We start from the raw sequence: 26,258 nt of genomic DNA, 5'->3' as shown, positions 1-26,258 counted from the left end.
TATTCTGTGGCCTCTTGTCATCTCGTCCTGCAGTATTTGGCAGTAAAAAGAGTGCACTAGAAGAGTAAAGAGGAAGCAAATCACTGCATTGTGGTATTTTTACCATAAAGTAGCATGGATGCATTGAACACTTAATTTTCAGTTGCATTGTGGGGGTTTTCGAGGTCGTTGAACCTTGAATACACTTTACAACTAGAATTCAGACACTCAAAATGAAGGAAGGTGAATATAGCGCACGATAAATCACATAGGGAGCATTTTCGGACACGGCTTAAGCTGGTGACCGAGGGTGACCATGCTGTTGCCATCAAGGCCCCTACACTTTGAAAGAGCTTATCTGACGAAATCAGGCTTGCCAAGTCAGCATCATCTTTTGGTAACATTTTACTTTAAGCACATGTAATAAGTGTTAGCAGGCCTTCTGTGCTGCCAGTGCTAGCCGAGCTAGCTTCACATAGCTCGTTATTAATACAATAATCACACATCCATCCATCCATTCATCCATTATCCAAGCCGCTTATCCCAACCGGGGTCATGGGATACTGGAGCCTATCCCAGTAGTCATTGGGCGGCAGGTGGGGAGACACCCTGGACAGGCCGCCAGTCCATCACAGGGCCGACACACAAGCGCACACACACACACCTAGGGACAATTTAGTAGGGCCGATTCACCTGGCCTACATGTCTTTGGACTGTGGGAGGAAACCGGAGCACCCAGAGGAAACTCACGCAGACACAGGGAGAACATGCAAACTCCACACTGAGGGCGACCCGGGACGACCCCCAAGGTTGGACTACCTCGGGGCTCGAACCCAGGACCTTCTAGCTGTGAGGCGACCGCGCTAACCACTGTGCCACCGTGCCCCCCCATAATCACACATTATAGTGAAACATGAGCCAGCTCATTGTAAACACACGGCCAAGCGCTGCTGTGGGTCCATCGGTTCCTGGTTGTTGGTACGTTCTTTCTTTAGAGAGGGGCCCAGTCGGGCCACGGTACAACTTCACTTCTGTAACCAGTTTGTTGAACATCCCGTGCTGCTGTCTTGTCTTTAAGAATAGGATGTACCCGGCATCACCTTCATTTCCTCTTCATCTCCTCTCTGATAAGAAATATGATGAACTCATCATCACCGCTGAGACTTGTGGACTCTTTTTTTTCTCTTGTTATTCAAAGCTTTTTCAGAGAATGATGAAATATTCATGACGGACTTGGTGGGAATACTTTGGTGCAAAAAAAAATAATCGCTTTGCAAATATTTCATACTTTCATGTCATTTTGTCTTACTGGACTCGGTCATAATTTAGCTTAATGTGAGCAGTGCAGCATCTACATCAGAAATTGCCAAATTGTTCTTTAAAGATGATGGAATGAACACACAATTAAAACCTATCTATAAAAATGCCTGTTGGTGACACAGCAGTCAGTCGGCAAGATTGTTTTAAGTGCTTGGTTGGCAAAGTGTGTGTGTGTGTGTGTGTGTGTGTGTGTGTGTGTGTGTGTGTGTGTGTGTGTGTGTGTGTGTGTGTGTGTGTGTGTGGCAAGGCTTACGTGGACACTTCTTCACACAGAAAGCTCCATAGGTGTACTTGGCCCTTGGGTTGTGCTCCAGCTGGAAGGTCGTGGGGTTGTAGACAAACGGTTGGGGGCACTGGGTCACACATGCCCCGCTGTCATTAAAGCTGGTACAGGCCTGCACACACACAAAGTCATACAGCTATACACACGTGTGTCGAAAACATCAAATACTGGACAACCATTGACAGCATGTAATACTATAAATGATTGTTGTGCTTTTTGTGTTCCATCAGTTGTACACATGGAACCATTTTGTGTGAAGTCCCACTGAGAACACGCAGTACAATGAGAACACGCAGTGCAGGTGCAGCCCTGCTGGACTCGGTGTTACTGGGTAGTCATGGCAACAAAGTGGTGTTAACGGGCCGAACTCAACGACTCATATCCTTCTGTGTGCCTCACATGCAGTAACTGTTGTGTTGCGGCAGGCTCAATATGAAGCAAATGAGATGGAATCATAAAAGCCTCAGTCCACCACCAACTTCTGTCTGTTTCCATCGTTCATCAAGAACACGACATCTTTATTCAGTTGATATATCTGAAGCAAGATTTACATCCTATTTACTAAGATAAGTCAAACCATTTTTGTACACTAATATTAACAGAAAGCCCCAATGTGTTTATATTTAGTATGCCCATCATTTGCCTTAGCAGTTTGTGTACAGGTTTGGTGCAGAATTTGAGAATCCAAATGACTGCAGTACTCACATAAACCCTGTTACAACAACCATACAGCCCAGATTTTAATCTGTCTTTAAACAAGACTGTTCCGGTCTTAAACACTAAAACTTTGGTATCTTCTGGTCCATGCAAACTGTTTTAACTTGTTCTAACTTGTTTTGAGGTTTAACAAACTGCTGCTCTTCCATTAACACTGCATTCAGTCATGTTTTAACTGTGGTTTTACAAACTGGGGTAGGTCGTTCTTTATTCAGCTGGCTTTGAATCTTGGCTGCAGATGCTGTTCTGTCTTGATATATTGGACTTGATATATTGATATATACTGAGCTTGATATATTGATATATATTGGACTTGATATATTGAGCTTGATGTATCAATATATATTGAACTTGATTGGATAAGCGGCTTGGATAATGGATGGATGGATGGATGGATGGATATTGATATATACTGAGCTTGTTATATTGATGTGTGTGTTTGTGTGTGTGTATATGTGTACGTGGGCCCTGTGATGGAATGGTGGCCTGTCCAGGGTGTCTCCCTGCCTGCCACCCAATGACTGCTGGGATAGGCTCCAGCATCCCGTGACCCCAATTGGGATAAGTGGCTTGGATAATGGATGGATGGATGGATGGATGGATGGATGGATGGATGGATGGATGGATGGATGGATGGATGGATGAACTTCAGTCACAGTGGTTTCAATGAGATCTTACTGATGCACCGTTTGTCTATGCCCATGGAAGGATAACTGAATTATCTGCACCAAGCTGCATTGTGGTTATATCAGGTTTTACAGATCTGGTCCTTTAGCATCCAGCAAGGGTTTGAACTCTCTTTACTATGAGTCACCACCAAAAGGACGAAATCACAAAAGAGCTTGTCAAAACTTGCTCTAGGTCAAAGGCCTTGAGCGCAGTTTGCAGTGCATTTGATTTCTTTCGATAGATGCATGCTCTCCAATTGTGATGTAACACAATATATCTTCATCTTCACAACTAATGTCACCATACTCCGTTGGGGCTGTTAATGTTCAGATTTGTGCTGTGTTCGATTAAGCTTGCTTCGCTCCCTTCATCAGCCTCCATAGCTGTGCTTGGAACATTGGACTGGATTGGATGTATAAATGAACTACGTAATCAACTCAAGGCATGATGGCACAGTGGTTAGCACGGTCGCCTCACAGCAAGAAGGTACTGGGTTCGAGCCCCGAGGTAGTCCAACCTTGGGGGTCGTCCCGGGTCGTCCTCTGTGTGGAGTTTGCATGTTCTCCCCGTCTCTGTGCGAGTTTCCTCCAGGTGCTCAGGTTTCCTCCCGCAGTCCAAAGACATGTAGGTCAGGTGAATCAGCCATACTAAATTGTCCCTAGGTGGGAATGTGTGTGTCGGCCCTGTGATGGCCTGGCGGCCTGTCCAGGGTGTCTTCCCACCTGCCTCCCAATGACTGCTGGGATAGGCTCCAGCATCCCCGCGACCCTTAGCGCAAGAAAAGCGGTTTGGATAATGGATGCATGGATAATGGATGATATACTGATATATACTGAGCTTGATATACTGGTCCTCAGATGGTGGGGTTGGTTTGAGTCTGGCTGATCTAGGTTTGGATGAGAGTGACTTTATTTCTGAAAAGCTCTGTAGTGTGTGTTGTGTTGTCTCCATTTAGATGTAATGTGGTGTTGGGACAGTCCTCCAGTATGGAATAAGTCGCTCTCTAACTACTTCACCAAACTCTGCTGACATCATGACACACAACTGCAAAAGCAGGAAGTCTAAACTAAAGCCCCTCCAGCAGCATCAGCAACACATGGAGGACCATTCTCACACACCAGCATTTGCTATTACACGTTGTGTTAGATGTGCAAAACCAACAGAACTCACACCTTATTAGCAGCGTCCGTGTATTAGACCCTACGTGAAAAATAAGATTTTGAGGGAATGGTGCACAAATATTGCTTTTAGAGATTTCAATTTTACACCATCCTCCCTCACATATTAATTTTATCGGCATCAGTGTTTTTACAGCCTATTCTTAAATAACAAATAGCGCAGGGGAAAACATTTCTGTTAAATTTTAAGTTTTTTTTCTCTTTATAGGTGTCGAAAACGAGCAGATTTTGGCGGTTGAGTCAGACGTTCCCCCGGTTTTGTATTGGCTGCATGCTGTCGGGCTTCACTGAGCCATTTCTATTTAAGTCAAAAATGGGCACAGTGGGATCACAACAGCTTGGCTGCCAGACAAAATGTGAATAACAAAGCTACACCGAATGGTTTTCTTTCTCCAATATCACCCCCCCCCCCCCATAGATAACCGCATCATTTACGGCGCTACTATTTTGTGAGCCATTTTGTAAAATGTCCTCAGATAGCAACAAAATTATACACAACCAGCTGTCCCGTGAGACTGGGATTCCCCCCCCCCCCCGTCTAACAGACACACCGCCCTCGTTGTACGAGAGCTGGAACGAGGACGACGGAGACGAGCGGAAATGATCAGCGGCAGCTCGCTCCACTGGACCAGAACTGGGGCGCAGAACAGCCGCGCTCTGACTCCAACGCAAGGGGAACGCCACGGGAAGGAAGTCAGACCGTTGCCCACGGTGACGGGCAGGAAACAGGAAGACTGGAAATGAGTTTCGACTCAACAACTTCCCTCATGTAAAAGAAAAGGGGATTAAACATCGTTTAAGGGAAACATGTGCTCGGAGTCAGTGGCGTGCTCAGTCCTCTCTGTAGTTAAGTCATATATTTTTTGTTGGGCGCTCTTTGGTCCAAGGTTAGTAGTTTCAGATGAGAAAAAGAGAGCAAATCTCTCTGACCAAGGCACTCCGTGTAATTAAAATGTCTTTATTGGAACTTGGACGTATCCAAAAAGGACCTAAAAATGGCTACGCGTGGCCATTTTTAGGTCCTTTTTGGATACGTCCAAGTTCCAATAAAGACATTTTGATTACACGGAGTGCCTTGGTCAGAGAGATTTGCTCTCTTTTTCTCCTCATTTAAGGGAAGTTGTAAAACGCCTACAAGTGGCGGTTTTATCCGATAAACGTGTCTGGGGAGAGGAAGAAGAAAAAAACAACTTCTGCTCTAAAAGGTATTTGTAGATGAAAAGTATTGTTATTATTTAAAAGTAAAGGTTACGGGAAGTAAACTGCCTCCGGCCTGTGAAAGAAAAACTGCTGTACTGGGATTTCACCATAGCAACAACTGCTGTGTGTGTGTGTGTGTGTGTGCGCGTGTGCGTGTGCGTGTACTTACAAAACAGTCGGTGTCCTTGGGCCCAAAGCAGCCACCTGCACACTCACGGTGGCAGCAGTCACCGACGTAAGGTCCAAAACAACGGCCATCACACTGCTCGACACACACAGTCTTAGTTACTGTGGACACAGAGACACGCAAAAACACACACCATGTTCACGTCAGCCTTTTGAAACGCAGCCCAAAATACATCAGAGCCAACTATTTTTACCTTGGGTCCATGTCAGCTAACTGCCCGTGGTACAGACCGGGATTTCAACCCTACCTAAAACGACGACGGGCGGTCAAAATGGCGGCCGGTTTTTAAACTCTGTATTCTGTCAAGATAAATACCCGACTGAGATATTAATACGTTGCATATTGTAAACTACTAATAAGACACGTTAGCCCCAAGCTAACGGGTCTGATACTTTAGCCGAGCGGTTAATGACGTCGCCTTGTGGTGTAGTACACCCCGTATCGAATCCCGCACCGGGCAAGAAAATAACCGGTTACTCTATGTTAGTATGTTCGTTAGGAAACTAACTTACGCCAAAATTAACATTTTAACAACTATAATACTATTTTAAACAAGTTAAACTTCAGAGACATGGTCGAACTTGAACAGCAAAATTGAAAACAGGAAAATATTACCTGAAAAACAAAACGAAAAACACATATTGCTAATCTAACAAACGTAACCAGGCCTATAAAACGTGAAATGTAAAAAAAAAAAAAAACGAACTGAAAATAAATATTGAAACAGCCCCAAACAACGACCGGAACTTAAAAACTACTAGAACGACCACGGGCGGTCAAAATGGCCGCCACGGTATTTAAACTCTATATTCTGTCAAGATAAATACCCAGCTGAGATATTAATGCATTACACATGTTAGTATGTAAGAAACTAACTGACACCAAAATCAACATTTTAACAATTTTAATACTATTTTTCAAAACAATTTAAAATGGCCGCCGTCCGACGCCTGCAAATACTGCAGCGCCTCGGTGGTGGTCATGGTGCGACTGTAACGGCGTCTGTAACCAGACATGTTGGACATAATCACACATCAAGTTTAGACTATTTCTCTCCACTGGAGGACGCTAGTGTGTTTCCAGTACAAAGCTACGAACTTTGCGAAGGAAACGACGCGACCGACACACGTCTTAAATAGTGACACGACGCGCACGATGACGTACAAATTACGCGCCGTCTTTTCGACCGCTCGTGGTCGTTTTAGGTAGCTCTTATCAATCAATATGTTGCCGCTAGAAAAGCGCCATAAAAAATGCAACTTGATCCAATTGTAAACTGCTAATAACACCCACTGGCCAATGAATTAGGGGGTCTGATGCTTTAGTCGAGCGGTTAGTGATGTCGCTTTGTGGTGCAGAACACTTCGTATCGAATCCCGCACCGGGCAAGAAAATACCCGGTTACATTATCATAACGTTTTTTGTGCAATCGATCTAAAACTCATTTTAATGCAAATTTATGCAATTTTAGGAGCATTCAGGGAGCGACAGGTCTGTATCTTTTTCCTCCCACAAAGTTATTAAACTCTGAAAATCCAAAATGGTCAAAATGACCTCCTTGGTCGTTCTTGTGTTTTCGACTAGTCATTCAAACAGCAGACAGGGTAATTAAGTGCGTTTGTTTGTCTGTTTGTTTGTATGTATGCATGTGTGTGCCTACATGCTTGAGTACAGGTCCCTTTGCGTGCATGTAAGTGTGCATTGTTATACGAGGCATGTTGGCGAACACGTGTAGCAGGTTTCACTGAGTTGGTGCTCACTGCTACGTCATGGATCCTTCAGTCTCGTGCCTGGCTCCAGGCCTGGCCATGGCAGGGATTGAGATTCCTGTGTGCTCAGTGTACAGCTGACCCTTCAACCCTGTGAAGCATCCCTGTACACCTCTTCCTCTCTATATCTGCTCACAAGACTGCCGTGTCATGACCGTGGTCTATAAACCTACCCCACCCCCAACTTCCAAGCAGCGACTGTGGCGCAAATATCCATACTTACAGCTGTGCCGTTCACAAAATCAACTCTTGTTAAGAAAATAACACAGAGAATGGAATGTTAGGGGCAAAGTGTACTTGGGATTTACATGACAGAGAGAGATCAGTAGGTAAAACACACACAGACAGATAGCAGAGCTACACCGATCAGCCAAAACAATAAAACCACCTGCCTAAAATTGTGTAGGACCCCTCGTGCCGCTAAAACAGCTCCGAGCCGTGGAGGCATGGACTCCGCAAGACCTCTGAAAGTGTCCTCTGGTATCTGGCACCAACACATTAGCAGCAGATCCTTTAAGTCCTGTAAGTTGAAGGTGGGGCCTCCATTGATCAGACTCGTTTTTCCCACACATCCCGCAGATGCTCGATTGGATTGAGATCTGAGGAATTTGGAGGCCTAGGCAACACCTTGAACTCTTTGTCATGTCACTCAAACCACTCCTGATCAATTTTTGCACTGAGCCATGGCCCATTATCCTGCTGAAAGAGGCCACTGCCATCAGGGAATACCGTTGCCACGAAGGGGTGTACCTGGTCTGCAACGATGTTTAGGTAGGTGGTACGTGTCAACCAGGACCCAAGGCTTCCCAGCAAAACATTGTCCAGCGCATCACACTGCCTCTGCCAGCTTGCCTTCTTCCCATTGTGCATCCTGGTGCCATCTCTTCCCCAGGTAAACAACACACACACACCTGGCCATTAATAGGATTTAAAAGAAAACATGATTCATCAGAACAGGCCACCTTCTGAGTCCATGGTGGTGTGGCGGTCTAAGCATTGGCTTTGTGTTGATGCAGTTGCCCACTGGGGACCGGGGTTCGCGCCCCGGTCTTGTCAGATTCGACTATGGTCGGACTCGACGAAGCAGCGATCATTGGCAACGCTGTCTTCGGGAGGGAGACGAAGTCGGCTTGAATGCGTCTCTGTGTGTGTCGGAAAAAGCAGTGGTTCGGCCTGGATTCGCCTTGTCATGAAAGTGGCGAGGCGTCTCCTTCGAGACTGCCGGCAGGAGAGATGCAGTTGAAGAATGCATACAGTACGAGGGTGGGTGTTTGAACTAAAAAACAGGGATCGATTGGCCACTAAATTGGAAGAAAAAAGGGAAAAAATCAGAAATAAATTCATTAAAAAAAAAGAACGGGCCACCTTCTTCCACTGGTCCATGGTCCAGTTCTGATGCTCACATGTTCATTGTAGGTGCTTTTGGTGGTGGACAGGGGTCATCATGGGCACTCTGAATGGTCTGCGGTTAAACAGCCCCGTATGCAGCAAGCTGTGATGCACTGTGTGTTGTGACACCTGTCTATCATAGCCAGCATTACCTTTTTCAGCAATATGAGCTACAGTAGCTCTTCCCAGGCAGGGTGGAGTGGGTAGAGAAGAGTGTCAGGAGTGATTTGTGACAGAAGGGTACCAGCAAGAATTAAAGGGAAGGTTTACAAGATGGTTGTGAGACCAGCTATGTTGTATGGTTTGGAGACAGTTGCACTGACGAAAAGACAGGAGGTGGAGGTGGAGGTGGCAGAGTTGAAGATGCTAAGATTTTCATGGGGAGTGAAGAAGAATGACAGGATTAGGAACGAGTATATTAGAGGGACAGCTCAGGTTGGACGGTTTGGAGACAAAGCAAGAGAGGCAAGATTGGGATGGTTTGGACATGTGTGGAGGAGAGATGCTGGGTATATTGGGAGAAGGATGCTGAATATGGAGCTGCCAGGGAAGAGGAGAAGAGGAAGGCCAAAGAGGAGGTTTATGGATGTGGTGAGGGAGGACATGCAGGTGGCTGGTGTGACAGAGGAAGACGCAGAGGACAGGAAGAGATGGAAACGGATGATCCGCTGTGGCAACCTGTAACGGGAGCTGCCGAAAGTAGTAGCAGTAGTAGTAGTAATAGTAGTAGCTACAGTAGCTCTTTTGTGGGATCAGACCAGATGGGCTAGCCTTACTCGTCAGTGGTTTTAATGTTTTGGCTGATCAGGGTATATAGCCAGATATACATACATACAGACAGACAGACAGCTAGACAGACAGCTAGACAGACAGACAGACAGACACATAGATAGATAGATAGATAGATAGATAGATAGATAGATAGATAGATAGATAGATAGATAGATAGATAGATAGATAGATGGATAGACAATATTAATATGGTACTTCAGGGTGTGTTCATGATCAATATAGAGCATATTTGCTGGTATAAGGCAGGGTGACTTAGTTGTGTATGTGTGTGTGTATTTGTGCATACTCCTAAATATACTTGTTATGAAACTTACTGTAAAACCATGAGCTGTAATGTATTATGTAAAACATTGCAATACAAAAGCTCATCTTGTTCTGGCCAAGCTTTATGAACAGGGTATCTGCAGGTTTCATTCAGTTAAATTTAAGACTTTTTAAGACCTTTTTTAATGCCACTTGGAACCGAATTTAAGACCAAGATCTACAACAAAATATATACATATGGTTGGTAAGACCTAACGCCCAACAGCTGAATATTTAAAAATGTATATTTTGTGACACGTTGATGTTGTAACCGCATTTCTTGACGTTCAGACCGAATATTTGAACATTTGATTCGCGGAACTTCGCGCGATTGCAATCGGATAAGCTGAAGTCCTCCTCCATGTTGAAAAAGCTGCCGGAAACTATACGCTGCTGTGATTGGTTGATTCGCTGTGAGCGTTTGATGACAAAACAACGAATCACAGCAGAGCGCGCAGCGGAGGTCCCTCCCCCCTCCCTCCGGACGATCAATTCTAGCGTCAACTTTTCTTCTTCTCTCGGCGGCCATTTTGTCATGACTTAGTTAGCGTTTGTCCGCCAAATTCTATATAGGCTATACCATTTAGCAATTAACCGCTCAGTAAAACCAACATCGGTATTCTTTTCGATAACTAGTTACATCAATATTACCCGCAACCGTGAGTTGCGGGTAATATCGCCATGGTATCGCATCATCCAGGTCATTTATTTGTGTATGGGGATACACATTTGTTTTAATTACAGGGAATAGCATGCTATAGCTAACAGGTGCGCCTGATACGAACCTGGAATTCATGAAAATAGCACGTGGTGGAGTGAATATGTACCGTATAAGTGTCAAATATTATCTTATGTCAGTTTAGGTGTTCAATAGATTTTACGTTCCTTTTAAAAGGCGTTATTTTATTATTTTTGCAGAGCTACCGGAAGGTGACTTACCACTGCTCAGAATGTTCATCTCTGCTGTGGATTTCCGGTTTCCAGAGGCTTCTATAAGCGATTCTATCTGACCAATAGATGTCGCTGGCTGAACACATCTATGCATTTCACCATAGAACGGTCTATTTACAACCTCGCATTAGCTGCAGTGAAAAAAGCAGCCAACTCTGGTCACGACTGCCAGTAGTTACCAGAATGATTCGCGCTCTGCATGCAACCCAAGCTACATTAATCTTTGCACAACACAAACGAAGAAGAAATAGTCCTCTCCCGGACAGTACTTTTTTAAGACCTGTGAGTAATGAATTTAATACCATTTTCCGACATTTTTTAATGAATTTAAGACATTTTTAAGGCCTTTAATTTAGATACAGGAATTTAAGACTTTTTAAGGATCCGCGGACACCCTGTATGAAGGCTGTTTGTGTGGTGAATGTGTGTTGTGTATGTGGTGTGTATGTGGTGTGTATGTGGTGTGTGTGCGGTGCATATGTGGTGTGTGTGTGGTGTGGTGTATGTGGTGTGTGTGTGGTGTGTATGTGGTATGTGTGGTGTATGTTGTGTGTGTGTGTGGTGTGTATATGTTGTGTGCGGTGTGTATGTGGTGTGTATGTGGTGTGTGTGTGGCGTGTGTATGTGGTGTGTGTGGTGTGTGTGTGGTGTGTATGCGGTGTGTGTGTGGTGTGTATGTGGTGTGGTTGTTGTGTGTATGTGGTGTGTATGTGGTGTGTGTGTGTATGTGGTGTGTGTTTGGTGTGTGGTGTGTATGTGGTGTGTGTGTGGTGTGTGTGGTGTGGTGTGTGTTGTGTGTATGTGGTATGTGTGTGGTGTGTATGCGGTGTGTATATGGTGTGTGTGTGTGTGGTGTGTATGTGGTGTGTATATAGTGTGTATGTGTGTGTGGTGTGTATGGTTTTGGTGTGTATGTGGTGTGTGTGTGGTGTGTGTGGTTTGTATGTTGTGTGTATGCGGTGTGTATGTGGTGTGTATGCGGTGTGTGTGTGGTGTGTATATGGTGTGTGTGGTGTGTATGTAGTGTGTGTGTGTGGTGTGTATGTGGTGTGTGTGTGGTTTGTATGTTGTGTGTGTATGTGGTGTGTATGCGGTGTGTATGTGGTGGTGTGTGTGTGTGGTGTGTGTGTGGTATGTGTGTGTGGTTGTGGTGTGTGTGCGGTTGTGTATGTGGTGTGTGTATACACGTTGAGCACATGCAAGGTCTTGTTTGGTGGAGTCTTTGTGCTCAGGCTGTGTTATAATGTGTGTGGTCTTCCTTTGAGCAGAGTAGTTGAAAGAAACCATCAGAGGGATAAATATGAGCCTTACCATCACCACCATCATCTCTTCCCACCACCCCACCGCCCAACACTGGGCCCGGGCCCGAGTGGAATGGCCTACTTTACTTGAAACACACTTTGTAACACAAATGACCTGACAAGCTGAGTGACATAATGCTGTTGATCAATTTTCCTTTTAACATCCACTACAGAGACAGAATAGCATGAAGACTACTACAGATACCAAAATGAATCCATCTTGTGCAGTATGCCTACAAGCTTCCGTTCCCAACAGGCTTTAGACAAGGCCATCCATCATGGCATGACAGGCTTCCTGTCCACTGGTTAGAAATGTGCTTTTCCTACCTGGTTTCCAACAGAGCAATATCCATATACATATATCCATATATATATACATATATCCATATATATATATATAATATATATATATATATATATATATATATATAAGAGAGAGAGAGAGAGAAGAGAGAGAGAGAGAGAGAGAGAGAGATATGATAGATAGCCAGCTAGCTAGCTATACGTGGTTTCTAACAGAGCAATATCCATATACATATACATATATATATATTATATATATATATATATATAGAGAGAGAGAGAGAGAGAGAGATGATAGATAGCCAGCTAGCTAGCTATACCTGGTTTCTAACAGCAATATCCATATCCATATATATATATATATATATATAGAGAGAGAGAGAGAGAGAGAGAGAGAGAGAGAGAGAGAGAGAGAGAGAGAGAGAGAGAGAGAGAGAGAGAGAGAGAGAGAGATAGCTAGCTAGCTAGCTAGCTAGCTAGCTATACCTGGTTTCCAACAGAGCAATATACATATATCCATATATATATATATATATATATAGAGAGAGAGAGAGAGAGAGAGAGAGAGAGAGAGAGAGAGAGAGAGAGAGAGAGAGAGAGAGAGAGAGAGAGAGAGAGATGATAGATAGCCAGCTAGCTAGCTATACCTGGTTTCCAACAGAGCAATATACATATATCCATATATATATATATATAGAGAGAGAGAGAGAGAGAGGAGAGAGAGAGAGAGAGAGAGAGAGAGAGAGAGAGAGAGATGATAGATAGATAGATAGATAGATAGATAGATAGATAGATAGATAGATAGATAGATAGATAGATAGATGAGGAGCTTGGCCCAGTACAAACAGTTCTGATGCACTTCTTAAATCTGGAGTGACTTCTGCCCCTTTTCCACTACATGGTACCGGCTCGACTCGATTCAACTCGACTCGCTTCTGTGTCGTTTTCCATTACCGTACCAGTACCCCCTCAGTGTAGCTGAATTTTCGGCTCTCCATTTTTATTTTTATTTTTTTTCAGTTTCAAAATGTACGTTTAAGACAACTCCACTTCGACCGTTTCGCTATGTCAAAATGCCGGGCGATATCCCACGCGCACGTTGACGACGCAGTGACGTGTTTCTCTGGCCAATCAGAGGTCTGCATTGATTTCGGTACCCGCTCCAGTTTTTTTGGAACCTTGACAAAGGTGGTAGCAGAAAAGTGGTAAAAGTTACCAAACGCCGGTACTTCCCAGTAATGGAAGGGCGAGTCGAGCCGGGTACCATGTCGTGGAAAAGGGGCACTGGACTTTGAATCTAGCTGTCACATCTTGGGAGTAATATTCCAAACCTACATAGATTTGAGTCACATTTTTGTCTTTTTGCCAACAAAACACCTCATATCTCTCTTTCAGGGGACATATTAGATTCAAAAGTGTGACAAGAGCCCGGAACACCTCGCTCCTTTCCCCATTGTCCCTCCGGGATCTTTAAAATCCAAATTTAAAATTAAAAGCAAGAAAGATTCTGAAGAAACTGAACTTTCCTTACACACCGAGAGAACCGCAATAATGTAGAACAGCAATAAATGGTATTGTGGGATGCTAATCTGCATTCTCTCTTTCTGTTTTCAACCAGTGGGAGTTGTTTGATACCGCCAGCGGCACAGCCTTTCACTTCCACATCACTTCTTCAGCAGCCTTCATTCTACCGTCTTTTATTCATGTGCTTATGAAACCAAGAGCGGGTTGAATTAAACAGAAAGCAGTGAGGCTGAGGAAGAAGAGGAGACGTGGGAGATGAAGCTGCGGGAAGAGGGGCATTGTGGGAAAGCTCAATTAAACACAAAAAATGACATGGCAATGCTAAAATGACTTCTCTCGTTTTTTATTGTTGTCCCCCCCCCCCCCTGTATAAACACATAAATGACAAACAAATACATTTTACACTTGCCATCTTGCAAAGTCTGAACTCTGTTACTGTTTCTTTTCTTTTTACATAAGCATTATAGTGCTTCAATGGAAATCTGCATCTTCGGTTACTTATTCTTTGCTCATACCCTGCATGCGGTGGCCTTGAGCTCCTCTGCAGCAGTGCAGTTTATCAACATGGGTTTTGGGCAGCAGAGGTTTCCTGTAATGCTGCATCTACTCCAGCATCCGACTACACATCGGCCTGGAAAAAGTACACGCGACGCATATAAAGGTGGAGGAAAAATGAACCGGGACATGCGTGGATGGGTGAAGAGGGGGGAGATTAAGCGATGACAGCTATGTGGAGGGTGATAGACAGGGTCAAGGTTTATCAGTGACCGGTCTGTGGACTGCAGTTAGCTAGTCCTGGTGAGGCCGTTTATTCTTCATTATCTTAATGAGATCACGGCCAAAGAACAAATAAGGTGGGAAAACACGGCAGTGGGCTGCAGTGAGAGGGGGGGGGGTGAGAGAGAGGGGGAGAGCGAGAGAGAGAGACAGGGGGGAGAGACGGAGAGAGAGGGAGGGGGAGAGAGAGCGGGAGAGAGAGAGAGCGAGAGAGCGTGAGCGGGAGGGAGCGAGAGAGAGAGAGAGACAGGGGGGAGAGACGGAGAGAGAGGGAGAGAGAGAGAGTGAGAGCAAGCGAGAGAGCAGGAGAGAGCGAGCGAGAGAGAGCGAGAGAGAGAGAGAGCGAGCGAGAGAGAGAGAGAGAGAGAGCGAGCGAGAGAGAGAGAGAGAGAGCGAGAGAGAGCGAGAGAGAGAGAGAGAGAGCGAGAGAGAGCGAGACAGAGAGAGAGAGAGCGAGAGAGCGAGAGCGGGAGGGAGCGAGAGAGAGAGAGAGAGAGAGAGAGAGAGAGAGAGAGAGAGAGAGAGAGAAAGAGAGAGCGAGAGAGAGCGAGAGAGAGAGAGAGAGAGAGAGAGCGAGAGAGAGAGAGAGCGAGAGAGAGAGAGAGAGAGAGAGAGAGCGAGAGAGAGAGAGAGCGAGAGAGCGAGACAGAGAGAGAGCGAGAGAGAGCGAGAGAGCGAGAGCGGGAGGGAGCGAGAGAGAGAGAGAGAGAGAGAGAGAGAGAGAGAGAGAGAGAGCAAGAGAGAGGGGGGTTAGTGAGAGGCAAAGAGAGAAGATGGAGCAAAAAAATAATGAAATGAATGGAAGAGGTTGGTGGGGGGAACAGGCTTTGCAAAAAGAATGTAGTGTGCTGAGGCTTCAACCGTGTGTGTGTGTGTGTGTGTGTGTGTCCATACACACAGGGTGTTGTGATGCGTCTAGTGCAGCAGTGTGTAGTTGGAGGGATGGTGCATGTGTTCTTCCACCCCGCTTGTGTCCTTCCTGCCCTTAGCTTGCTGCCGCTAGCTAGCCTTTGTGGCGAATAGGGCAGCATGCTAGCGTGTAAGCCTTCCCTTGCCAGTACATAGCCTCTCCTTCACCAAGACTCCTGCCAGGCCTCCCCATGGCCACACGTGGTAACTGGGGTCTCGCGGCCCCAGGCTAACTTGGCAGGGGATCTCGGAGCAGCAGTGGGCCCCAGAGATACGGTGTGCAGGCCCACCCTGGTGGACACGCCCTGGCACCTATCAACCACTGCCCCGCTGCCTTGTGGGTGAGTCTGGGGAGACATAAGGCTAAGGGAGCTTACCCCAACAGAAGAGCAAGCTGTGGCGGCACGCTTCGAGGCGGTTTCCGAAAAACTGGATTTCCGGCAGCCCCCCTGCAGTTGTGTGGGAGGTGCCGGTCGTCTAGGGATCCCCCTTTGCCATCGGAACCATCTCCTCTACAATCAAGTCATGTGGCGTTGGGAGCAGCGCACCCCCCATGCCACTTTAAAAACCATCTCTGCGCAGGTATCTTCTGCTATCTGAGTCCTCAAAGGACCCGCAAATAGAAGAAGATGGTCATCATCGGGCACGACGGACAACCAGCAAGTGTGTGTGTGTGTAACAGATGTCAGCAGAGGATACTGCAAAATGACTATTTGGACACAGACATCTGCAGAGAGAGAGAGAGTAAAAGAGCGAGAGACAGGCAGGCTTGGTAGCAAGTGACCGCGGTTTGATGAAAAATATGCAAAAGTGGTAACGGGGCCAAACATTATTCTGTTGTGTTCGCCCCGGCATCCTCAACACATCCCGCCGTTAATCCCGGACACTCATTGTGTACTAAAATCCTCTTCTTTTCTTCTTTTTTTTTTGCTTCCCCATACCTTACAAGGATGTCAAAGGTCAGGTGAGGATCAGCTGCAGAACAGCTATGTGTGTGCATGTGGGTATGTGCGTCCTAGGCATTGCTTAGTATTAAATTTGCCTCTTTACACATGCACGCACACACACACACACACACACACACACACACACACACACACACACACACACACACACACACACACACACAGCCACATAGAAAGGCTGTGTTTTGTCTAGCAGTTTAACTTAATGCAGTGCATCTGCTGGAGAATAGGCAGCTTGGGAAATCAGAATCTTTTAAACCTGCAAGGCGAGAATTTAGAGTATAGTGCAGAGATGAGATGGAGGAGACAGGGGGAGAGAAATCATTCAACTGAACAGAGAAGACTGGAGGAGAGGGGGAGAGGGAGGGAGAGAGAGAGAGAGAGGGAGGGAGGGAGAGAGAGCTGGCTTGGACTATGTGTTCTTGTGTTTGCTGTATCCGCCATGGGTAATTACAGTAAATTCACACTGTTACAGCACCCCCTGTGACAAGTGAGAGAGGCAAACAGATAAAGGGGATAAAGAAAACTGAAAATAGAGTGAGAAGGGGAGAAACGGGGAGAGACAGGTGGTAAAACAAATGAGGAGCGGGGAGGTGGCAGTGCCAAGACTTGATTGTAGCAGTTCTTCCGAGGCATATGTCTAAAAAGGCTTGTAGGTTGGTGGCTGTATGTATGGTGATGGCCACGACCTTGGCTAACGGGTCGGACCCTTTTAGTCGACCGGTTAACGTAGTCGCCCGTGGTGCGGGAGACCCGGGTTCACATCCTGGCTGCGGCGGTTCCCGGGCTGCCCCCCGAATTCGCTACGGTATAATATGCTCGTATGGATGGATAGCAGGCTGCTTCAACCTTCTATTTGATTTATTTTGTCAAAAGCCGAGACATCAAATACACACAACTCGTCAGCAAGGTTGTGTGTGACTGCAGTTGTAACCGGTGTGCTTGACTGCAACTGTAATTGGTGAAAATTAGCCATTAAATGTTTGGTGTCTTTTTCCAAGTCAGTTAGGACTTTAAAAAATGTTAAGCTGCATTCTCGGGTCAATGTAAAATCACTGTCAACAATAAGGGAGCAGATAAGTAATAAGACCCTTTATAAAACTATAACTCATCAGCAGCATGGCCAAACATCTTGTTTATTTATTTTTTTCTCCCCATTTGTACCAATTAGCATATTTTCCGAGCCACCCTGGTCACTGCTCCACCCCTTCTGCGGGTCTGGGGAAGCCAATATTTTTTTTCCTAGGATGAATCCGGAAAGTTCCCGCCCTCGGACGCTAGGATTGGCCAGATCTGCCTGTCAGTCAACTTTCCGGATTCATTCTAGGAAAAAAAATATTCGCTTGCCATACACACACAGTTAAGTTGGCACAGTTAGCTTGGGCGCAAACGTGGCTAATGGCTAACAGTTGGCTAGCAAACGTGGCTAGGGTTAGGGTTAGGCTTCTTGCGCCGGATTCATCCTAGGAAAAAAATATTCGCGGGAAGCAGACTACCACAGGCCTCGTTCGATACATGTGGAGTCGCCAGCCACTTATTTTCACCTGACATTTAGGAGTTTCGCCAGGGGACGTAGCGCGTGGGAGTATCACGCTATTACCCCCAGTTCCCCCCCCCCCAAAAAAAAAGGTACCCTGACAACCAGAGGAGGCGCTAATGCAGCTACCAGGACCACGTCCGGCTTCCCACCCGCAGACTTGACCAGTTGTGTCTGTGCGGACGCCCAATCAAGCCGGAGGTAACACAGGGATTCGAACCGGTCATCCCGTGTTGGTAGGCAATGGAATAGCCCGCCACGCTACCCAGATGCCCCTGTTCATTTATTCTTATATGCCGGGACCAGACTACATGATTTCAGCCCGATTTTGTCGTTGCTGACAAACCAGCGCCGGACCCAATTACGAACGTCGGGAACGACAAACCGGCTTCTTTTCACCTGACAGCGAGGTTTGGAGACATTGGCACTGACAGGAGGCGGAGCTGGAGGTGGCAGAGGTGAAGATGCTAAGATTTTCATTGGGAGTGACGAAGAAGGACAGGATTAGGAACGAGTATATTAGAGGGACTGCTCAGGTTGGACGGTTTGGAGACAAAGCAAGAGAGGCAAGATTGAGATGGCTTGCACATGTGTGGAGGAGAGATGCTGGGTATATTGGGAGAAGGATGCTGAATATGGAGCTGCCAGGGAAGAGGAGAAGAGGAAGGCCAAAGAGGAGGTTTATGGATGTGGTGAGGGAAGACATGCAGGTGGCTGGTGTGACAGAGGAAGACGCAGAGGACAGGAAGAAATGGAAACGGATGATCCGCTGTGGCGCCCCCTAACGGGAGCAGCCGAAAGTAGTAGTAGTAGTGTGACATAATCGAGGAATCCGGGACGCCCCACAACAACCCCGACGAAAAGTCTACTATGACGTGTTCCTTGACGTTGACCAATAGGATGACAAGTGCTCTTCGGTGCACCTATGTAAACACGGCAAAGAGAAAGCAAAGCTACTGTTGCTGCTGTCAGGTGGAACGAGGAAACTGAGGAAAGTTTAGTGAGCAGCGACAACAATACCCCTGCCTTTTTGACGTTTCCTCGAGGGAGAACCATGACAGTCAAAAAAGATGGCGAGAAATGGCGGAGGCCCTTTAGCAACCCGGTGAGTAACTGGTTAAGCTATGCTAGGTTGTCAATCCCCAGTAGCACTAGCCGCAACAGCGTCTGCAATCGTTTTTTCGGAGCACAAAAGACCGCCAACATCACACAGCGTTTCTGTAGCCATGACTGACAATTTCTTGACCCTCCGCTGCGATGACCTATGAACTCGTGCAAGATCGTGACGGGCAACACACGATGATTGGTCGGGGTCATACTTGTAGTGTTGCCAGTCTCCTGGACAGGACATGGCGAGAATTTGTGGCACTATGACTGCCTAATCTGACATGGTGACCATCGTGAAAATATGGTGTCGTCTGATCCTGGCTCGACCCTAACCCTCAAACTACTGCTTGTGTAACAACTGCTTTCAGAACGCTTGACTGTTGGCTAAGAGAAAGGAAAAGACTCTGAGTGAAGGCAGGGCGCTGTGGTGGACTGTGGCCCCCGGCAGGTTAGACTTCCCCCTTTACTTGTGTGTACTCACAGCTCTGGCACTGATTATCCTTGGGGCCCCAGCAGCATCCATTACAAGAGCGGTGGCATTTCTGACCTGCGAGGAAGACAAAAGACAGAAATGACTGGCATATCCATTCACATAAAACAAAAAGAGTAGGGGCTAGAAGGTGGTTGGAGATTTAAAGGTTGCTTGCGTATAGTGTGTAGTGTTGCACTACTATGTGTGCAGTGAGCAAGCAAATGGGTGGGTTGATAGCAGGACCAACGATTTACCTATGGACACTAACAGTTCCAGGGGAACCTAAATGTGGCCTCATCTTTGACCTCACTGCATGTTTTAGTGTACCAAAGAGGTACAAGAAACTACAGTTTTCTGTGTAACAGGAGCACAGCATCCCTCTCCTACAGTCAATACACAAAAAGCCAGAAGAGATGTAGACTGATTTGGCAAAATGCAACAGCTAGTAAAAATTTTTAAAAAAAGCAACTTTTTGTATGACTCCATTCTGAAAATGGCACAGCATGAAAACCACATACCTAGTTTCTGTAGAAAGTATGAAAACACGGAGGTGAACTCTCGCAGCATTAGTTGGTGCTGATGTGATTCTTTTTGAGGGCTTAATTGAGTGGTTGGTAATTGACTGATGGGGTGGAGCTGGATGAGTGCAGAAGTGCTGTCCTCTGCCCAGCACACACTCCAGATGAATGCTATTAGAGTCAAAAACTGACACCACTTTCTGAAACATGCCTCTTCATCGCTAGCCCTCTCTTCCCTTAAACCTCCCTGCCGTCCTCCCACACTTCATCTTTCTCATCCCCCATCGACACCCTGCTAATTCATCACTTCCAACTCTCATGTTTCACACTAGCTTTGTGGTCCCTGTCTCGCACGCTCTTTCTTCCTCTTTCTTTGTATTCCCCTGTTTATACCCTTTCTCCTCCCTTCTTTTCTTTCTGTCACACACTCTCTCGCCTTCCCTTTTTCCAGTCAGTTCCCCTAAAAGTACATTTTTGACAACACTAGAAAAACCAGTTGACAGCTCGGACTCTTTGAAAGGCGGCATACGCGAGACAAGATAGTAAAATAAACGCCAGCTGGGAATGAGCGGTCGGCTGCTGCTGCCAAGTTTACCTCGGCTCCACTTAGTTACATCTGGCACTCCCCACAGCTAGAGGCGCCTGAAATTCTGGTCCAATAATCTTCATCTGGGGATCAAGATCTCACGACCTCAACCTCTTCAAATTCTTGCTGACATTAGATAAGACAGTCCTGGCCTTCATTCTGCACCATAATCGTGTACAACTCGTTTAAACTGGCACTTTAAGGTTCGAACTTTGGGAACTCTGCCGGGGCTGGTGGTTGCAGCATGAAGAATTAGGAGTGCGGCGGCACTGTAGAGGAGCGTTAACTCCTGACTGATGGGACATGGATTTCAAATTAGTCGTCCGTTCCGAAAGATGGAAGAACTTTTGGTACGAACCGATAAACAGAAGAGCTGTGGCGCAAACAAAACACCACGACTGCTGCCACCAACAACAAAAGAAAGCTGGCGACTAGCGAGAGAATGAGATGGGGATTGTGTTCTCAGCTGCAGACTGCAAGTTTGGAGATCCTTGATCCTTAGGCATGGCATAGGGCTCGTGTGGGAGTCAGGCGATAAAGCGCATTGAGTCGAGGGTCGATGGGTGGATAAAGACATTGGGAGGAGAGGGTCGATGGGTGGGTAAAGACATTGGGAGGAGGGAGAAGGAAGGCTCTGGAGCCATTCAGAATACCAATGCTCTGAGCGGTTGTGTTGTGTTGTGTTGTGTTGTGCTGTGCTGTGCTGTGCTGTGCAACACTCGTGCTGTAGTTTGCTGTGAGAGGTAACACAAGGCCAACACTGTGTGACCTCATTTCTAGACAATGCATTACACTGTATACTGTTACACACATCTCTACATAACAAAGACAAGCAAATGGTAAAGAAAAATCAGGGTCAGTCCAAAGCTGAACTATGAAAAGCAAAACGGGAGTGTAATGAAGTGATAAATGGGGCAAATAAGAGAGTGAAACTGAATAACAAATGAAAACGTTTGAGTACAACAGTAACTCAAGGCTTCTTAAACCTTCCGTCAACACCCACCGCCCCAATTGATTAATAATGTTTCTCATCCTAAGGAGTCCCTTCATGAGCGATAAGTAGTCCTTTAACATGTCTTTAAAGTGATTATAGCAGGGTATTACGCTAAGGCGACCCGTCGTTGGGCTCTTGTTATTGTAGGGCGTGTGACAGATTGGGGTCAAGGGGCGATTGTGTTGCGTTGTCACTGCACACTTGGCATTTGGCAGTAGGCACCACGTCGGACAAAGCATCCGCCTATTTGCGAGATTAGGTTGTAAGGGCTTTTATTGAGACATGTCACTAATATGATGGAAAAAAAAACACAAGAGCCCGAGACGGTTTACGGCATATGTTTCTGTTTTTAATGTGTGTTGTGATGTTGTTGCTGTCGATTGTGTTTGTTTCCGGGTCCCCGGGCTCCCAAAAGAATGGAATATTGGAGACAAGAGAGGAAGAAAAAAAAAGACTACAAACATTATGTATCGTGACCGGTGTGTTGGAAAATATATTGAATCTCAAAGGTCAATATTAAAAGGTGCGACCTCGCAGCAGAGTAGATGTGTTGCACCGCTGTATGTTCTCTCAACGACAAAAGAGAAGGAAAAAAAAAACCTCTCTTTATACAAACATCCTCGCCTCACGAGCTGTTGTTAAGAGTGCAAGGCTGCTTACATGTGACGCTGCTGTTGGTGGGCACCACCACGGGGTTGAGTCGAGGGTTTTTGACAATGTCCTGCCAGTGGATTGTGTCTGCGTGGCACAGGAACTTGTTTTTGTCCACATACACTCCTCCATTCAGGATCTCTGTGGGGAAAAGAGAAGAAATCAATATCTCACTATCGAGGCTAGTGATGCTTAGAAGATTGTGAAGCCCATTTTTCATAGAAAGCACTCGATTCCTCACCACTTTACAGTGCCGAAAGCCGTGGTCATGTATGTAGAAATGCAAAACGGCAACACTGAAAGCTAATCAAAAGAGGCTATACAATAGGGGTATGTGTCGTACTGAATGCTCATTCCGCCGTCCATTTATGTACTATGTCCCGTTTTCGTGCTATGGCGCTGAGTTGAAAACAACCGTTTTCAAAGGAAAGCGTTAATGCTACCAGAGACCATCGTCTTATCATCATCTTTCTGTGACAATCTCTAAGTGTTAGACACACCTATAAGTGCTGCTACTACTCCTACTCCTACTCCTACTACTACTACTACTACTACTACTCCTACTACTACTCCTACTTCTACTACTACTCCTACTCCTACTACTACTACTACTACTACTACTACTACTACTACTCCTACTACTACTCCTACTTCTACTACTACTACTCCTACTACTACTCCTACTACTACTCCTACTTCTACTACTACTACTACTCCTACTCCTACTACTACTACTACTCCTACTCCTACTACTCCTACTCCTACTCCTACTACTACTACTACTACTACTACTTCCGGCTGTTCCCGTTAGGGGTCGCCACAGCGGATCATCCGTTTCCATTTCTTCCTGTCCTCTGCATCTTCCTCCTCTTCGGCCTTCCTCTTCTCCTCTTCCCTGGCAGCTCCATATTCAGCATCCTTCTCCCAGTATACCCAGCATCTCTCCTCCACACATGTCCAAACCATCTCAATCTTGTATCTCTTGCTTTGTCTCCAAACCACCCGACCTGGGCTGTCCCTCTAATATACTCGTTCCTGATCCTGTCCTTCTTCATCACTCCCGATGAAAATCTTAGCAACTTCAACCCTGCCACCTCCAGCTCCACCCGCAGCTCCACCTCCTGTCTTTCTGTCAGTGCCGCTGTCTCCGAACCATATAACACACCTGTAAGTGCTACTCCTGTTAAAATCTTAAAACGACTTCTCTGACTCTGATGCTCTTTTGAAAGCAAAAGTGCGCACACCGAGGCACAAAAACAATTACACTGACCCACATAAACAGACAAAAACACACACACACACACACACACACACACAGGACACCCAAACGCACACAGAATCCTAAACGACAGCCGGGGTTGTGCGGAGTTTTGTTGGGAGCCACCTGATCCAGCCTCCAGACACACGGATATGATTATGGCTGTTCTTGTGAGAGCAAAGACAAAGCCGTGTCATATTGCTGTTATTATGACCCCCTGATCTTCTCTTGTTTGTCTGTTTTCTCTTCCCTCCCTTCCATCCGCACCACAAACAGACAGAAACAATTATGTCTCTCCCCGTGACACTAAATCCATCCTGGATTTAAGCCACAGCGAGGAGCAGGGGTGCCTAACAAGTCTGTAATTTCATATTTCATCGAGGTGGAAGGATAGCAGCTGATATCCCTCTACCTAATATGCACTGCCTTGTCCACCTCGGTTCATCTGCCTTAGAGGGGAGGAGAAGGCGGTGGGAGGGGGGGGGGGGGCTCAATCCTCCAATCACACACACACACAAATAAACACATGCATAAACATACACACAAATGCCTGCATGGAAGCAATGCCCACAGAGCGATTGGACACAGATGTGGTTTCAATTATTTTTGTCGGATTTCCGGAGTTCTTAGAATACATAATCCTACCTCTGCATGAGAGGAAGAGACAGAGGAGAGAGAGCGCTCGACGGATAATGAAAGGAGGGTGAGAGGGAGAGAAAGACGGGAGGGTCAGATGCAGGCAGTGTATAAGGACTGTGAATGACAGAGAGAGAGAGAGAGTCGAACAGATTGCGAAGTAGTAAGTGAGAAAGCGACTGGAAGTGAAGCCTGTTAACATATATTTACATTTCTCAGATGTTTTCTATCTCAGACAGTGATCACTGACAACGCTGAAAAAAGATAATCAAAAACCAGATGGCCGACCAGAAACCCCCCCCCCCCACACACACACACACATACACTTACCCACAAAGACCTGATTAAATGATGTTTAGGATGACTGGAGCTTGTGTTATTACCTCCAACCGCTTTACTGTAGCTCTACATTTACTAAAAAGCAGCAATCTTAGCAGCTCACCATTCACGGCCCATGAGTCTCTAGACTTCTTTTGCAATTAGTTCGTCAACTTCAGCTACTCCTGCAGATCCCGTCTTACCAACTTCATATCTATACAGTGAGTTACTGATAGTCCCCGTTATTACAGCTTTTGAGTACACCTCTCGGTACTTTGACTAAGCTCGTGTCAGCTTCTAAACCAACTACTTGCCAACTTCACCCTTTACCCGCAAAACTTTTTAAAGACTTCAGGCCTTTCTTGGGACCTAAAATGCTAGACATTGTTAATTTATCACTTACTACTGGCACTGTTCCCAGTAGTTTTAAGACAGTTGTGGTTAAACCGCTACTTTAAAAATAAAAACACCTCGATCCAGGGTCTCTTAATACCTATCGACCAGTTTCTAATCTTCCATTCTTTTCTTAAATACTAGAGAGAGTTGTGTGTCAACAACTTTCAACCCATATCGAAGAAAACCATCTATATGAACCTTTTCAATCGGCTTTCAGGGCTCCACTGAACCTGCTCTGACCAGAGTGGTGAACAATCTTTTACAAGCTATGGACTCTGATTCCCCTTCTGTGCTTCTACTACTGGACCTCAGTGCAGCCTTTGATACCAATAAGCACCGTATACTATTAGACAGATTAAACTGTAATTTTGGTGTCTCTGGCTTGGTTCTCTATTGGCTTAAGTCCTACTTATCTGGAAGAACACATTGTGTCTGCTATCGTAATATTACATCAAAATTATCTGACGTTAAATATGGTGTACCTCAGGGCTCAGTTCCTGGCCCTCTACTTTGCTCTCTTTATATTTCACCTCTCGGCCAAATTATACACAGTTATGGAATAAATTTCCATTGCTATGCTGATGGTACTCAGCTGTATGTGCCTATAAGGGCAGATGATCATACTGAAATGACTACTTTAGAGGCCTGCTTGGCTACTGTGAAAATTGGATGTCAGTAAACTTTCTGGTTTTAAATTTGGATAAAACCGAGATGCTGGTCATTGGCACTGCTAGACACAGACACCAATTTGATCAACAATAACAGTCAACTCTGTGATTTCATAAAGTGTGACAGCCAAAAATCTTGGCGTTACGTTTGATCCCTGCCTTTCCTTTGATAAACACATTAAATAAATCACCAAAACTGCCTTTTTTTCACTTACGTAACAGCTAAAATTCAGTCTTTCCTGTCCATGGCTGATGCAGAGACTTAAATACATGCATTTGTTTCATCTAGACTTGATTCATTGATTGACTTGAACATTGATTGATGTTCTGGTTTCAGGTCTGCCACACGCTAGTACACAAAGTCTTCAGATGGTTCAGAATGCTGCAGCTAGAATCCTAACGAAAACTAGAAAATTTGACCAAATTACACCAATTCTTGCCTCCTGTCATTGGCTTCCTATCCATGTTAGATCAGACTTCAAGGTGCTTCTGCTGACTTATAAAACCCTAAATGGGCTTGCCCCATCTTACCTGTCTGATCTCCTTAAATCGTCATTCCATCTCAAGCTCTGCGCTCTCAAAATACAGGGCTTCCGTGTGC

General features: G+C 45.7%; 1 protein-coding gene across 1 annotated transcript in view; it reads right to left on the bottom strand.

Annotated features, from left to right (window-relative positions):
- Positions 1-26,258, bottom strand: part of LOC130120391 (receptor tyrosine-protein kinase erbB-4-like) — a 472,615-nt gene that overhangs the window by 175,370 nt on the left and 270,987 nt on the right. Inside the window, exons 4-7 of the mRNA XM_056288936.1 lie at positions 22,391-22,522; positions 19,642-19,707; positions 5,516-5,634; positions 1,553-1,694 (exon numbers count right to left, since the gene is read on the bottom strand). Of these exons, the coding sequence (XP_056144911.1) occupies positions 1,553-1,694; positions 5,516-5,634; positions 19,642-19,707; positions 22,391-22,522 (459 nt within the window). The remainder of the gene's footprint in view (positions 1-1,552; positions 1,695-5,515; positions 5,635-19,641; positions 19,708-22,390; positions 22,523-26,258) is intronic.

Source organism: Lampris incognitus, chromosome 11 (genome assembly GCF_029633865.1).
Source record: "Lampris incognitus isolate fLamInc1 chromosome 11, fLamInc1.hap2, whole genome shotgun sequence".
NCBI lineage: Eukaryota > Metazoa > Chordata > Actinopteri > Lampriformes > Lampridae > Lampris > Lampris incognitus.
This window is presented reverse-complemented; position numbering and strand designations above follow the sequence as displayed.